General features: G+C 60.0%; 2 protein-coding genes across 2 annotated transcripts in view; both read left to right on the top strand.

Moving 5' to 3' along the window:
• The window catches only part of LOC123350078 (deleted in malignant brain tumors 1 protein-like), a 267416-nt gene that overhangs the window by 148508 nt on the left and 103620 nt on the right, over window positions 1-15288 (top strand). The gene's annotated exons all lie outside the window — the stretch shown is intronic.
• Window positions 1587-7544, top strand: LOC123350112 (CD5 antigen-like). The gene is made up of 5 exons (XM_044988496.1): window positions 1587-4108; window positions 4686-4697; window positions 5389-5697; window positions 6300-6625; window positions 6983-7544. The coding sequence occupies exons 1-5, from the start codon at window positions 3943-3945 to the stop codon at window positions 6989-6991; spliced, it is 822 nt and encodes a 273-aa protein (XP_044844431.1). The 5' UTR covers window positions 1587-3942; the 3' UTR covers window positions 6992-7544.

Raw genomic sequence — 15288 nt, 5'->3', positions numbered from 1 at the left:
CACAGCAGGGTGGAGCTGCTCGCCCCGGGGGAGCCATGGATCTGAGGCTGTGCCTCTTGCTCTGATTCAGTGAGGGCCCCTCTGAGTGTGTAAACCCCTGCATCCCGGGTTTGATGCACATGCTGCTGAGTGGAAATGGGAGCAAGGGATACTGAGGAGGAGAAAGAGCTTATGGATAAGGGACAGGATGGGGGGACAGGATGGGGAGCCAGGAGTCCGGATACACACTTGTCTTGGTCCCGATGTCTAATGGTTATAGCAGGGAAAGGGGGCCAGGAGCAGGGGGAGGGGGCCAGGTTCTGTCCCTGTCTCTGACCAGGGAGTGGGGTGGGGCGGGCAGGTTCTATTCCCTGCTCTGCACAAGGCTCAGTGTGTGTGTGACCTGGGGTAAGTCACTTCCTGTCACCGTGCCTCAGTTTCCCCTCTGTAAAGCAGGGGCACTGATGCTGTGCCATTTCCTGGGGCTCAGTGACCTGTCTGTGCAGCATGTGGCGGGAGGGAGGTGCGGGAAGGGCCCAGGGTTAGTGTCGTGGAAAAATCCATTCTGCCCTGTTCTGCACTCACTGGCAATGCCTCGCGCTGAGCTGGGCCTTCAGTCCCTGCAGCCCCTGGGGTCTCCCCGCGCAGCCCCGGAGCAGGTGTCTCAGCAGCTGTGTTTGCTTTGCCAGACGTGAGGCTGGTAGGTGGCCCCCACCGCTGCGCCGGGCGGGTGGAGGTGCGTCTGGATGGGCCCTGGGGCACCGTGTGTGATGACGGCTGGGACCTGGGCGACGTGGCTGTGGTGTGCAGGCAGCTGGGCTGTGGTCCGGCCATGGAAGCGCTGAGTAGTAAAGTGTTTGGCCAGGGCAACGAGTCAGACCCTGTCCTGATGATGAACGTGCAGTGCCAGGGGACAGAGGCAGCGCTGGGGAGCTGCCCATACGAGGATCCAGGGGACGACTGCCAGCATGATGAGGACGCAGGGGCCCGTTGCCAAGGTGAGCTGGCCTGGAGAGCCCTGGCCATAGGGGAGGGTCGGGAGGATGCCTGGGGTCCCAGGGTGGGGGCTCAGTTCTGACTGAGCGGCCTTGCTGGGTGAGCACTGCACAGTCTGCCCAGGGAGCAGGGAGGGAACCTGACAGGTCCGGAGGGTGGGACAAGCAGGGCCTGGGCTCTGCTCCCTGTCATGTCCCCTTGCTCCCTGGTGGGGGTACAACGAACTCGCCTGTTTCTCCCCCACCAGGGGATGTGGCTGAGCCCTGCCCTGCCGAGTCCCCCACAGGGACAGGGCCTCAGTCTGTGTGCTGGTGGGGCCAGGCAGTGCCCTCATGGGGCTGGTCTGTGCACCAGGGTGAGGAGCAGGGCAGAGCAGCCAATGGGCAGCCAGCCTGGGCCTCCTGGGGCTCCCCCGTTCCCCTGGGTCCCAGTATGTGTCACTGCTGTGTCTGGCTCTAACTGCTCTGGACTCTGCCCTGCCTGGCACCACTTTCCTGCAGGTGCGTTGGGACCGGGAAGCTTTGGGGTGCACGGGCCCCTCTCTGCTCATGACCGTTTCCCCCTTGTCTCTCCCCAGCTGCCAATGTGGGAGTCTCCTCCTCAGGTATGTATGTCTGGCCCCCAGGGGGCTGCACTTTGCCAGAGCCCAGGCCAGGATCCCAACCCCCCTGGCATCACGGCTCGGGCCTGAGCAGAGGTGACCACGGCCGCCCTTTGGAGAGTCAGCTGCCCAAGCACAGGTCCCAGAGTGCAACGGTATTAAGGCAGGTTAGGTCTCAGCATGCAAGAGGAGTGAGGAGGCTGCCTGAGCGCAGATCCCAGCATGCAAGAGGAGTGAGGAGGCTGCCTGAGCGCAGATCCCAGCATACAAGGCGGCTGCCTGGGTGCAAGCACACACAGGAGCATGGGTCTAGGAGCTGCCCCTCTGTGAGCTGTGATTCATTGCAATGGATCACGTCCCCTGGGAATGTGGCATCACCTTTTCCTCCCCCCAGCTCTGGTTCCTCTCTGTGCTGCCGTCTCACTCAATACTGGGATCTGCCAGCCACGTTTTCTTAGATCAAAGGAAACAGAAATCCCAGCTAATTACCACCTTCCCCTGCCCCAACACTCTTTACTTCCCCTGCAACTCTTAGCAAAAAAATACCAGCCCCTTCTGTGTTCACACTCGATCTAGCCCCTGTCCTCCAGGTCAGGGTGGCCCCTCTCTCCAAGGGGAACCTGCTTGTTGTCACACTGACCCAGGCCCCCATTGCATCCCTGCCCCCACACAGGGCGCGGACCATGTGCTGTGACCATGGCACATGAAGACTGTCCAGGCTGGGCAGCACAGGGCACACGATGGCCCTCCCAGGGTGTATGCAAATGAGGTAGGAAGGGAGCTGCGCAGTCTAACCAGCCCACCTGGGGGGCAGAGTGCCCTGTATGCAAATGAGTGGGGGCAGGTAGGGACACGCCCGCCTTGCTCAAGGGAGCCAGGGTCTGTCCCCTCCAGCTGCCAGGCCTGGCCCTACTGCAGGGGCACAACCCTGTCTCCCCAGGAGCCATGTGCTCTGCAGGCGGGCGGGCGATCTCGAGGGGAGACTACCCATCTTTCCCTAGTGACCACGTGGCCAATGGGAAGCTCTGGGTGTTTAATGCACATGCTGCAGAGTGGAAATGGGAGCAAGGGGTAATGGGGAGGAGAACGAGCTTATGGATAAGGGACAGGAATCTGGATACACGCTTGTCTAGATCCCGATATCTGATGGTTATTGCAGGGAAAAGGGACCAGGAGCAGGGGGAGGGGGCCAGGTTCTGTCCCTGTCTTTGGCCAGGAAGTGGAGTGGGGGGCAGGTTCTATTCCCTGCTCTGCACAAGGCTCATTGTGTAACCTGGTGTCACAGAGTCCCCGAGCAATCCTTTGGAACTGCTCCCCACAAAGCCAGTTAGGACTTTGGGGAGCCTTCTGGTTTTTTGGAGCAGACTGTTTTTAGGGCAAGAAGCTTACACAGGTTCCACCTTCCTGGGTCTGACCTTGGAGCATTCAGCATTCTTTGCACCTCTGTGCACTTTTTACACCGAGTTCGCCCAGGCCGGGTCCTGGGGAAGCCACAGGGTCCTGCACCCCCACTTCACAGTCAGACGTGACTTTTAGCCAGCCAGTAAAACAGAGGTTTATTAGATGACAGGAACATGGTTTAAAACAGAGCTTGTAGATACAGAGAACAGGACCCCTCAGCCGGGTCCATTTTGGGGCCCAGCGAACCAGACAACCCCATTTGCACTTACTTCCCATTCCCAGCCAGCTTCAAACTGAAACCCCCTCCAGCCCCTCCTTTCTGGCCTTTGTTTCTTTCCTGGGCCAGGAGGTTACCTGATCTTTTTGTTTACCTTTAGTTATTCCCTTGCAGTGGGCCTTGCAGTGGCCCTGGCCATTTGTTGCCAGGAGACAGAGTGTCGGTGATTTATGCACACTGGCCTTTATCCCACCACCTAGAGGCTTAAGAAATGCATAGGGGAAACTGAGGCACCCACACATATTCAGAGGAAACATTAAGAACAGTTCCACTTTGTCACACCTGGGGTAAGTCACTTCCTGTCATTGTGCCTCAGTTTCCCTATTGATGCTGCGCCATTTCCTGGGGCTCAGTGACCTGTCTGTGCAGCATGTGGCAGGAGGGAGGTGCGGGAGTAGGGCCCAGGGTTAGTGTGGCGGGAAAGCCCATTTTGCCCTGTTCTGCACTCGCTGGCAATGCCTCGCACTGAACTGGGCCTTCTGTCCCTGCAGCCCCTGGAGTCTCCCCGCGCAGCCCCGGAGCAGGTGTCTCAGCAGCTTTGCCCGTCGTGAGGCTGGTAGGTGGCCCCCACCGCTGTGCCGGGCGGGTGGAGGTGCGTCTGGACGGGCACTGGGGCACCGTGTGTGACGACGGCTGGGACCTGGGCGATGTGGCCGTGGTGTGCAGGCAGCTGGGCTGTGGGCAGGCCATGGAAGCGCTGAGTGGTAAAGTGTTCGGCCAGGGCAATGAGGCAGACCCTGTCCTGATGACGAACGTGCAGTGCCAGGGGACAGAGGCAGCGCTGGGGAACTGCTCGTACATGGATCCTGGGGACCTCTGCCAGCATGATGAGGACGCTGGGGCCCGTTGCCAAGGTGAGCCGGCCTGGAGAGCCCTGGCCCTAGGGGAGGGACGGAAGGATGCCTGGGGTCCCAGGGTGGGGGCTCAGTTCTGACTGAGCAGCCTTGCTGGGTGAGCACTGCACAGTCTGCCCAGGGAGCGGGGAGGGGACCTGACAGGTCCGGAGGGTGGGACAAGCAGGGCCTGGGATCTGCTCCCTGTCATGTCCCCTTGCTCCCTGGTGAGGGTACAATGAACTCGCCTGTTTCCCCCCTCAACAGGGGATGTGGCTGAGCCCTGCCCTGCCGAGTCCCCCACAGGGAGAGGGTCTCAGTCTGTGTGCTGGTGGGGCCAGGCAGTGCCCTCATGGGGCTGGTCTGTGCACCAGGGTGAGGAGCAGGGCAGAGCAGCTGATGGGCAGCCAGCCCGGGCCTCCTGGGGCTCCCCCGTTCCCCTGGGTCCCAGCACGTGTCACTGCCCTGTCTGGCTCTAACTGCTCTGGACTCTCTCCCACCTGGTGCCACTTTCCTGCAAGTGCCTTGAGACTGGGAAGCTTTGGGGTGCACGGGGCCCCTCTCTGCTCCTGACAGTTTCCCCCTTCTCTCTCCCCAGGTGCCTCTTCAGGTATGTATGTCAGGCCCCCAGGCGACTGCCCTTTGCCAGAGCCCAGGCCAGGATCCCAACCCCCCTGGCATCACAGCTGGGGCCTGAGCAGAGGTGATCACAGCTGCCCTTTGGAGAGTCAGCTGCCAAGCACAGGTCCCAGAGTGCAACGGTATTAAGGCACCTGTCTGAAGTTAGGTCCCAGCATGCAATAGGAGCGAGGAGCTGGCCGAGCACAGATCCCAGCATGCAACAGGAGCAAGGGGGCTACCTGAGGGCAGTGATGATGTGATGACGTGGCCAATGGGAAGCTCTGGGTGTTTAATGCACATGCTGCTGAGTGGAAATGGGAGCAAGGGGTAATGGGGAGGGGAACAAGCTTATGGATAAGGGACAGGATGGGGAGCCAGGAGTCCAGATCCACTCTTGTCTTGGTCCCGATGTCCTGTGGTTAGAGCAGGGAAAGGGGTCCAGGGCCGGGGATGGGGGGCCAGGTTCTGTGCCTGACTCTGGCCAGGGAGTGGGGGCTGGGGGGCAGGTTCTATTCCCTGCTCTGCACAAGGCTCACTGTGTGACCTGGGGTCAGTCACGACCTGTCTCTGTGCCTCAGTTTCCCTTCTGTAAAGCAGAGGCTCTGATGCTGCGCCATTTCCTGGGGTCTCCCCACGCAGCCCCAGAGCAGGTGTCTCAATAGCTGCGTTTGCTTTGCCAGAGGTGAGGCTGGTAGGTGGCCCCCACCGCTGCGCCGGGCGGGTGGAGGTGCGTCCGGACAGGCGCTGGGGCACCGTGTGTGACAACGGCTGGGACATGAAAGATGTGACTGTGGTGTGCCGGCAGCTGGGCTGTGGGCCGGCCATGGAATCGCTGAGTAGTAAAGTGTTCGGCCCGGGCATCAAGTCAGACCCTGTCCTGATGACGAAAGTTCAGTGCCAGGGGACAGAGGCAGCCCTGGGGAACTGCTCGTACATGGATCCAGGAGACCTCTGCCAGCATGATAAGGACGCTGGGGCCCGTTGCCAAGGTGAGCCGGCCTGGAGAGCCCTGGCCCTAGAGGAGGGACGGGAGGATGCCTGGGGTCCCAGGGTGGGGGCTCAGTTGTGACTGAGCAGCCTTGCTGGGTGAGCACTGCACAGTCTGCCCGGGGAGCGGGGAGGGGACCTGACAGGTCTGGAGGGTGGGACACGCAGGGCCTGGGCTCTGCTCCCTGTCATGTGCTATGGGGCAGGGTTATGAAGGGAAAACGCCCTCATGCAGCAGGGCCAGCGTCCACCCACACCATCCACTAATGATACATCCTCAGCTTACTCACTGCTGAGCCCACGCCTGGGAGGGGCTGCGCTGCCCCCACCCCGGGACACCGGAGTCATGTGCCAAGGTGAGAGAGCAGCGCTGGCACCAGGCCCTCACCCCTGCCAGACCCAGGTCAGGCAGCGTGTGCTGTGGCCCCAGCTGAGCCTGGCAACAGCTGCCCCTCCTGGGTGGGCACACAGGGCACAGAGAGCACAGCACTGGGGCCCCTGCGATGTGGGGGTCAGTGCTGGGCAAGGCCCCTCCACCAGCATGGCCGTGCCTTCCCAGCATGCATTGGGGCACCGACCCAGATGACCACCTTCCCCCCCGCAGAGCCCTTCTCACTGCGGCTGATGGACGGCCCAGGCAACTGCTCCGGGCGGCTGGAGGTGCGGTATGATGGAGTGTGGGGCACCGTGTGTGACGATGACTGGTCAGAGACCAATGCCCAAGTGGTCTGCCGGGAGCTGGGTTGTGGCCCAACCAAGCCATTGGCCCCAAAGCTGCAGGACCGGCCCCGCTTTGGCCAGGGTACAGGGAAAATCTGGCTGGACGACATCCGCTGCAAAGGCACCGAGAAGACCTTGCAGAACTGTGCCCACCGCTTCTGGGGCTACCACAACTGCACCCACCAGGAGGACATCAGCGTGGTCTGCCAGGTGCATGCCCACACCCAGGGAGAGGGAGATACAGGGAGCCCCACAACTTCTGGGTTCTGCCCCAGCTCCGGGAAGGGAGTGAGAGCCAGTGCATTAGAGCAGGGGGGCTGGGAGCCAGGACTCCGGGGTTCTATCCCAGCTCTGGGAGGGGATTGGGATCCAGGTGGCTAGCAGTGGGGCTGGGAGCTAGAATTCCTGGGTCCAGGCAGGGAGTGGCTGTAGTCACTGGCTGTGTCAGTGAAGGGGTGAGGCTGAGGCTGGCAGAAGCACACAGTTGGGTTCCTGGTGCTCCCTGCAGCCCTCGCCTGAGGCCATGGGCAGTGCTCCCTAACCGCCCCTGTTCTCTTCATCCCACAGGACAACTGAGCCAGCCACAGCTCCTCCACGGCCTCCCATTGATTCCCCCCGCCCCCGAGCTTTCAGTGCATCCCCACTGCCGCCAGGCTCTTCCTCTCTGCTGCCAGGCTCCCTGGCCCTGCCCGCCCAGCCCGGGGATGGCTGTCGGCTGTGCAGGGGCATGGCTTGGTGAGTGCCCGGGGGATTCCCCTTTCAGGGATGAACGCAGGCGCCCAGGGCATTCCCCTCCCACTGGGCGCCACACTCTGTGGGCTGCAGCACAAAGTTGGCACAGCCTGGGGCTCGCGTCTCACTAGCAGTGGGGCAGCTCGCCCTGGCAGGCCCCGCTTGGAACACGCGTCTCCTGGGCCATTGCTCCAACTGCAGCCAAGGGAGCCGTCCCTGATAAACCCGCCATTGCCGGGGTGGGGCTGCACCCCCCCCTTGGGGGTCGGGACACATCACTGCCTCCCCAGAAGGGTCCATGCTGCATGGACAGGCAGGAGCCGGGAGGGGGAGAGCCCTGTGTGCCACACGCCATCCCAAGCTGAGCAGATGCGAATAAAGAGCTGAATCCGCTGGATGACCGACTGCCCCGTGTCTGCCTGCGTCTGCCAAGCGCTCAGCGCTGCACAGGTGGGCCCAGGCCTCACCCAGCGCAGGCCTCACCCCAGCCGGTTCACAGCTTGACGCACTGGGAACAGCCCAGTTCCTGAAAGCTCTGGGCAGAGGGGTCTGGAGGGCAGGGGCGGCTCTAGGTATTTTGCCGCCCCAAGCACGGCAAGCAGACTGCCTTTGCCTGCGGGAGGTTCCCGGTCCCGCGGATTCGGCAGCACGCCTGCGGGAGGTCCGCCAAAGCCGCGGGACCAGCGGACCCTCCTCAGGCATGCCGCCGAAGGCAACCTGCCTGCCTCCCTCGCGGCGACTGGCAGAGCGCCCCCCGTGGCTTGCCGCCCCAGGCACGCGCTTGGCCTGCTGGTGCCTGGAGCCGCCCCTGCCGGAGGGGCCAGGCACAGCAATGCCCTAAGGAAGGAAGGTGCTGCCTCCAGAACTGGCCCAGAGACAGCGAGCTCCTGCAGGCTTCGGGAGTCCCGGCTTCAGCCAGTAGATGGCAACAGTCTGCATGACAACACACACAGCCCACTCATCACAGTCAGTCCCTCCCAGAGCCGGGGAGAGAACCCAGGAGTCCAGGCTCCCAGCCCCCGGCTCTCAGCAGCTGTCCCTGTTCCCTCACGATTAGCTGGTGTCCCTGCCGACACTGGGCCAGTGTAACCTCTCCCAGCATCTCTGGGCTGTGACCATGTGTCCTGGAGTTGGGGGCTGGAGGGGCAGCCTCTTTTTGTTCTGGTGCAGATGGATCAGCTCCTCCGCCCAAGGGGTCCCCATTCATGCAGACGCCCCCTGTGCTCAGCTCCCCTGCCCAACCTGAGGGAGTGGTTGGGGCCCTACAGTCCGGGAAGGGGGGACAATGTGTCTGGGAGCCATTTCCTCCCCTTCATGGCACCCACTGCAGCTGCCGACCTCAACAGGTCTGGTGGGTGCTGGGGAGGGAGTGGACCCTCTGCCCCGAGGAAGGGAGGGGTGCTGGGGAGGGAGCTGACCCAGTGCCCTGAGGAGGGGCACACTGGGGATGGTGGGAACCCTGTGACCCGAGGAGGGGAGGGCACTGGGGAGGGAGCTGACTCTGTGCCCCTAGGAGGGGAGGGATGCTAGGGAGGGAGCTGATCCTGCGCCCCAAGGAGGGGAGGGGTCCTGGGGAGGGATTTCACCCTGTGCCACGAGGAGGGTGTTACTTCAGTTTCATAGATTCATAGATTGTAGGACAGGAAGGGACCTCAAGAGGTCATCAAGTCCAGTCCCCTGCCCTCATGGCAGGACCAAATACTGTCTAGATCATCGCTGATAGACATTTATCTAACCTGCTCTTACATATCTCCAGAGATGGAGATTCCACAACCTCCCTAGGCAATTTATTCCAGTGTTTAACCACCCTGACAGTTAGGAACTTTTTCCTAATGTCCAACCTAGACCTCCCTTGCTGCAGTTTAAGCCCATTGCTTCTTGTTCTATTCATATAGGCTGAGGTGAACAAGTTCTCTCCCTCCTCCTGATGACACCCTTTTAGATACCTGAAAATTGCTATCATGTCCCCTCTGTCTTCTCTTTTCCAAACTAACCAAACCCAATTCTTTCAGCCTTCCTTCATAGGTCATGTTGTCTAGCCCTTTAATCATTCTTGTTCCTCTTCTCTGCACCCTAGATACCAACCCGGGGTTACACGTATATTGGTTATATTAAATGCCGCTATTGGATCAAACAGAAAAGGAATAGATCTTATCCATGCATGCACACATTCAATGCATTCACACCCAGCTATGTGCGCCCGCCTAGTGGCCGTTGGACAAGCAGCATTTCGGCAGGCAGGCGGACACAGATGCCCTGGCAGGCACCAGGGCACCCATGGGCACCGCATTGGGGACCACTGTTTTGGGAGGGTTCTGTGTAGAGGACAGCAGAACTAACATGAGCTATTGGTTGCCTGTCTTCCCAGCACAGGGCATTTATTCCTCAGGTGGTCAGTGGAATTACACTGATAGCACCTTCTGGGCTCTTCTGCTTTTACAGGAGATTTGGGATGAGGGTTAGAGGAATGTTTTTGGGTAAGAAAATGTTTAGGCTCCAAACCCCCTTCTCTCTTCCCAGGGGCAAAATGGGATCCTCCCTTCCCACCAGTTTTAAACGCCTCTGTCTGTGGCCTGCCCTCAATAGACGCCTGATTCTGTTCGAAGGCATCTGCTAAAAAAGCCACCTCATCCACAGACTTTGCATCTTTGTCCCATAGACACTGCTTTACATCAGCCTTACACACACTTAGGAAATGCTCTTGAGCAACAAGATCCAACATTCCCTCACAACTCGCCACCTCTTTGCCCCTCACCCATTGTCCCACCAAATCTTTCATTTTGTTTTCACATTCCCCATGACTCATCCCAATACCCCCCTTAAGATTCCTAAATATAACTCGACATGTTTCAGGGGTAATCTGAAACCTTCGCAAAACAGTATCTTTAAATTTACAATAGTCTAAAGCATCTTCATTAGACATTCCACTGAGTAATTTTCGAGCTTTACCAGTTAATTTTGCAGTCAAGGTAGGAGCTCTCTTATCATGAGGGATTTCATGTATTAGACACCGCCTTTGGAAGGTAGTCAGATATTCAGCAATATCATCGTCCTCACTGTATGCAGGACATAAGTGTTCCCATTTGTGGCTTTTTGGAGCAATGGGGGTCGTTCGATTCTGGTTCTGCTTCTCTAGCAGGTCCAGTTGGTGTTTTCGCTCTTTCTCTCTTTTATCTCTCTCGCTCTCTCTCTCTTTTTCTTCCCTTTTGTGTCTAGCTTCCTCTTCCTTGAGCCTCATTTCATGAGCCTTCTGAAGACACCCAACATGGCAAACTTTGCATTAGATACCACACAAGCAGGGGCGGCTCTATGTTTTTTGCCACCCGAAGCACGGCAGTCAGGTGGATTCGGTGGCGTTTCTGCGGGTGATCTGCCGGTGCCGCGCCTTTGCCGTGCCCGCTGCCGAATTGCTGCCAAAGCCGTGGGACCAGCGGACCTCCCACAGGCACGCCGCCAAAGGCTGCCTGACTGCTGCCCTCACAGCGACCAGCAGGCCGTCCCCCGCGGCTTGCCGCCCCAGGCACTCGCTTGCTGCACTGCTGCCTGGAGCTGCCCCTGCCCATAAGCATTTTACAAAGATGAACGTGAGGGTCCTGGGGGTTCCCCCGAGGTGCAGAGTGTGACAACCCCCCAGCCTGCACTGCCCCCATTCTGAGAGACAAACCCCCCCACCTGCACTGCCCCCTTGCTGAGAAACACACCCCCTGCACTGCCCCCCTGCTGAGAGACAGACCCCCCCCCTGCCGCCTACAGTGCCCCCCTGCTGAGAGACAGACTCCCCCAGCCTGAACTAACCCCCAGCCCACACTGCCCCCCTGGCGAAACACAGACCCCCGCCGCCTACAGTGCCCCCCTGCTGAGAGACAGACCCCCCCCAGCCTGCACTTCTCCCCCTCCCCCCGCTGAGGGACAAATCTCCCCAGCCTCCCCTGCCCCACCCCCCACTGAGAGACAGAGCTCCTCCACAGACTGAGCTAAACCCCACTGAAAGACAGACCCCCCCCAGCCTAAACTAACCCCCCACTGAGAGGCAACCCTCCCGTCCTGCACTGCCGCCCTGCTGAGACACCCCCCTCCCCCGAGATGCACTAACCCTCTGCTGAGAGACAGACACCCCCAGCCTGCACTGCCCCCCCACACCTCCAGTGCAGAGCTCTGTGGGATCCACCCCGAGATCATGCCCGTCTGCCCCCCACCTTGGCAGTGAGCTCTGGCTCTGGGCTGCAGGTGTCAGTCTGAGCCCAGCCCCCAGTAAAGAGGAAGGAGCTGGATCGGCAGCATCTGCTTGTCTGTCTGTTCTGGGGAGCCTGTTCGCACTGGGCAGTGGCCTCTAACCCCTGTAGCCCCAGCACGGGGTGCTCCGCAATGCAGGGCCCCCGGGGTCCGTGCTCTGTGTAACTGGCCGGCCCCCTCGGCCTGGCTGCCCAGTTTGCCTGTCTGCCCATTGTGGATCCACAGGGTCTGGGCTAGATCACCAGTCTCCTGGGAGTGACCCCTTTAATGTGCCGGGCCCTGAGGCCCCCCCACCCATCCCCAGGGGCAGGGCCGTGCCCTCAGCACCAGCAGCCCCGTCTCTCCCCGCAGCTCCCTGCAGTGAGCCCAGCCCAGCCCAGCCTGCGGGAGGCTTGTACTGGGCCCCTCCAGGGCCCCTGGCCGAGGGAGCCTCCCAACCTCACCAGCAGCCTTGCCATAGAGAGCAGGGCTAATAGTCACCCAGCCGCAGCGTCCCGCAGCCCAGGGCTGGCACGGAGAGGCAGGGCTAAGCCATTGTCCAGCCTTGAGCTCTCGGTGTCCTTGTCAATCCCAGGTGAGCCCGGAGCCTCTCCCCAAAGGCAGCTCTGAGCCGCCACCTGCCCCACTCAGCCCTTTGGCACCAGGCAGGGCCCTGCTGAGCACTGGCGGCGAGTTATATGGGCTCATGGTGCCCAGGCTCCAGCAATATCCAGGGCCTGGGAGCCCAGCTCCACCAATGTTTGGGGCCGGGTCTCTCCCCCGGCCCCTCCTGCTGCCAAATTGCCACCACCGCGGAAATGCGTGTGCCGCCCTAACGGCACATGGACTGCCCCCGCCATCCACGGCAGCAATTCGGCGCGCTGCTTGGGGGCAAAAACACAGGGACTGCCGCCCCAAGCACCTGCTTGGAATGCTGGTGCCTGGAGCCAGCCCTGGCCCCCAGCGCCTTCCAGGGTCCTGGAGCAGAGCATCTCTGCCCTGCAGCTCCATGCTGCCTCCCTGCATTAACTGCTGCTGCAGGGTCTTTGTACCCCCCTTTCACTACTGCCAGGGTCACCCTGAGCCTTCCCTTCCCCCTCAGACCCTTTCATTTTCCAATGGGACCCTCCACCAGCACAGGGCCCCCCCCCGCCCACAGTCACCGCTCCTGCCCCTCGCTGGACAAGAGGAAACCCCACTCCCAGTGAGGCTACAGTGAGGGGCAGCAGCAGGGAGGAGGCGCACATGTGATGGCAGCCTCCCCCCCCCAGCACCCACCGCAGGGGAGGCGAGGGGGCTTCCTGTACCTGAGAGGGGCCCCAGGAGCATGTGCAGTGACAGTGGTGCAAGGTGAGTGTGGTACAGCGGGGAAGTGAGGGGGTAGCTCGCTGCTGCCTGGGGGGAGAGGACTGGGGGGAATCCTCCTCTCTGGCCCTTGCCCCGGGTCAGCCTGTCTGTACCCCAATCTCCTCATCCCCAGCCCTGTCCCACCTCAGAGCCCTCACCCCCTGTACCCCAACCCTCTGCCCCAGCCTTGAGCCCCTCCCACACCCCAAACACCTCATCCCCAGACCCACCCCAGAGCCCTCACCCCCTGTACCCCAACCCTCTGCCCCAGCTCTCACTTAATGTTGTAGTTCTGTTCTTGAAAAATGCTACTTTAAGTGAAACGATGTTAAGCGAATCCAATTTCCCCATAAGAATTAATGTAAATTGGGGATTAGGTTCCAGGGACTTTTTTTTGGCCAGACAAAAGACTATATGTGTGTGTGTGTGTGTGTGTGTGTGTGTGTGTGTGTGTGTGTGTGTGTGTGTGTGTGTGTGTGTGTGTATACAGTATAAGTTTTAAACAAACAGTTTAATACTGTACACAGCAATGATGATTGTGAAGCTTGGTTGGGATGGTGAAGTCAGAGGGTGGAAGAAGGTGGGATATTTCCCAGGGAGCCTTACTGCTAAACGATGAACTAGCACTCGGCTGAGCCCTCAAGGGTTAACCCATTGCTGTTAGTGTAGCCTCACACTCTGCAAGGCAGCATGAATGGGGAGGGGGAGACAGCATGGGAGAGAGAGACAAGTTCCCTCCATTCTGAGCCCTGTCATGTGTCCCCCCGTGAAGATGGGGGGGCAGGAACAGAGGAGGGGGACACCCTGACAACAGCACCCCTCTTCCCCCTCCCCCCCTGCACATAGGGTGACCAGACAGCAAGTGTGAAAAATCAGGATGAGGGGGAGGGGTAATAGGAGCCTACATATAAAAAAGACCCCAAAATCAGGACTGTCCCTATGAAATTGGGACAGCTGGTCACCCTACCTGCACAGCAAGCAGGAGGCTCCCGGAGCAGCTCCAAGGCAGAGGGTAGGAACAGCATAGGGCAGTGGGTGGGAGGGACACCTGAACTGCCCAGCAATTGACAGGGGAGCTGACAGGGGGCTGTCGGCCCACCCTGGTTCCAAGCCCCCACCAGCTCGCTCCAACAGGCTGCTCTTCCTGCACGCAGTGGACAAAGCAGGAGGCTGCCAAACAACACTATAAGGGAGCACGGGGCAACTTTAAACAGGCGTGTTCTCTATTTCGGAGGTTCTCAAACTGTGGTCCACGGACCACCACTGGTCTGCGAGCTCCATTCAGGTGGTCTGCGGATAGTTCCCTCTAAGATGCACTCCTGGGCGGCCGTGCACGAGAGAATGAAGGGCCACCCACCTAATTAGTGGAGCAGCGCAGGCGTGGCTCCTCTGATTAGGTGCCTGGACCCTGGAGAAGATGCACATGTAAGGTGAGGAGGTGTTGGGGGGAACAGGGAGTAGGTAGGAGGGGCAGTGGTGTGAGAAGAGGGTGTGGGGGGAATTTGGGACGTGCAGGGCTACGGCGGCCAGAGAGAGAGGCTCAGGGCTGGGGCTGCTGGGGAGAGACCCCCCCCCTTCCTTCCCAGCTGCAGCTCTGTGGCTGCTGTGGCAGGGGAGAGACCCCCCTGCTTTCCAGCCAGAGCTCAGGGGCTGCTGCGGTGGGGGAGAGAGGGAGAGAACCCCCTTCTTCCCAGTCCCAGTTGGGAGCTGCTGCGGCAGGGGCGAGAGGGCACATCCATCGCATTAGAAAGGTTAAGACTGATATTAAAATATGAGTTCTGTGCTTTTATGCGTAGAACAAAAAAAGTTAAGTATTATTTAGGGTTTTTTTCATATATAGCACTTTTATCCAAAGTGCTTTACAGTAGTTAGCTAACGGTTCATACAACATTTGGAAAGATCATTAAGTGGTCCGCCAAGACCCTCAGCAATTGTCAAGTGGTCCACGGAAAAAAAAGTTTGAGAGCCACTGCTCTCATTGATCAGCAACGTAACAACAAAACGACGTTAACCGGGACGACTTTAAGTGAGGAGTTACTGTCTATCAGCTTACAAGGCAGGTGTGTATGGGGTGGGGGGACAGGGGACTTGGACTTGGACTTGTTCGGGGCACCACCAAAAATTATACAAACCTGCCACCCCTGCTGCTGAGTTCAGAGCAGGCCAGGGAGACACGAGTGTCCCATGATCAGCGCTGGGGCTTCCCTTGGCTCTCTGGACCCTCTGCTGATTTGGGTTTCAGTTCTTTAGCGACCCAGTCGCGCCACCCAGCCAGCGAGGGGCCTCGCTTCTGCCCGGCTCCAAGAGCAGCGTTAACCCCTGTGCCCCCGCTGGGTAGTGAGACAACCCACAGAGGGAACCTGAGGCACACACAGGAGTCATTAACACCAACTCCCCTGAGCACATAGGCCCTGGGAACTGCCAGCAGGAGGGGGCTGGCGAGCCAGGCAGGGCACCTGGGAACCGTGGGCAGGAGGGGGCTGGTAAGCCAGGCAGGGTGCCTGAGAGAGGCATGAGGAGAGATCCACACACCAGAAGATGCAGCCCAGGCTGGCCCAGCCAGACACTCACTGACCCAAGGC

The sequence above is a fragment of the Mauremys mutica genome, chromosome 15 (genome assembly GCF_020497125.1).
Source record: "Mauremys mutica isolate MM-2020 ecotype Southern chromosome 15, ASM2049712v1, whole genome shotgun sequence".
Taxonomy (NCBI): Eukaryota; Metazoa; Chordata; order Testudines; family Geoemydidae; genus Mauremys; species Mauremys mutica.
The sequence above is the reverse complement of the archived record's forward strand: the minus strand, read 5'-3'. Positions and strand labels throughout refer to the sequence as shown.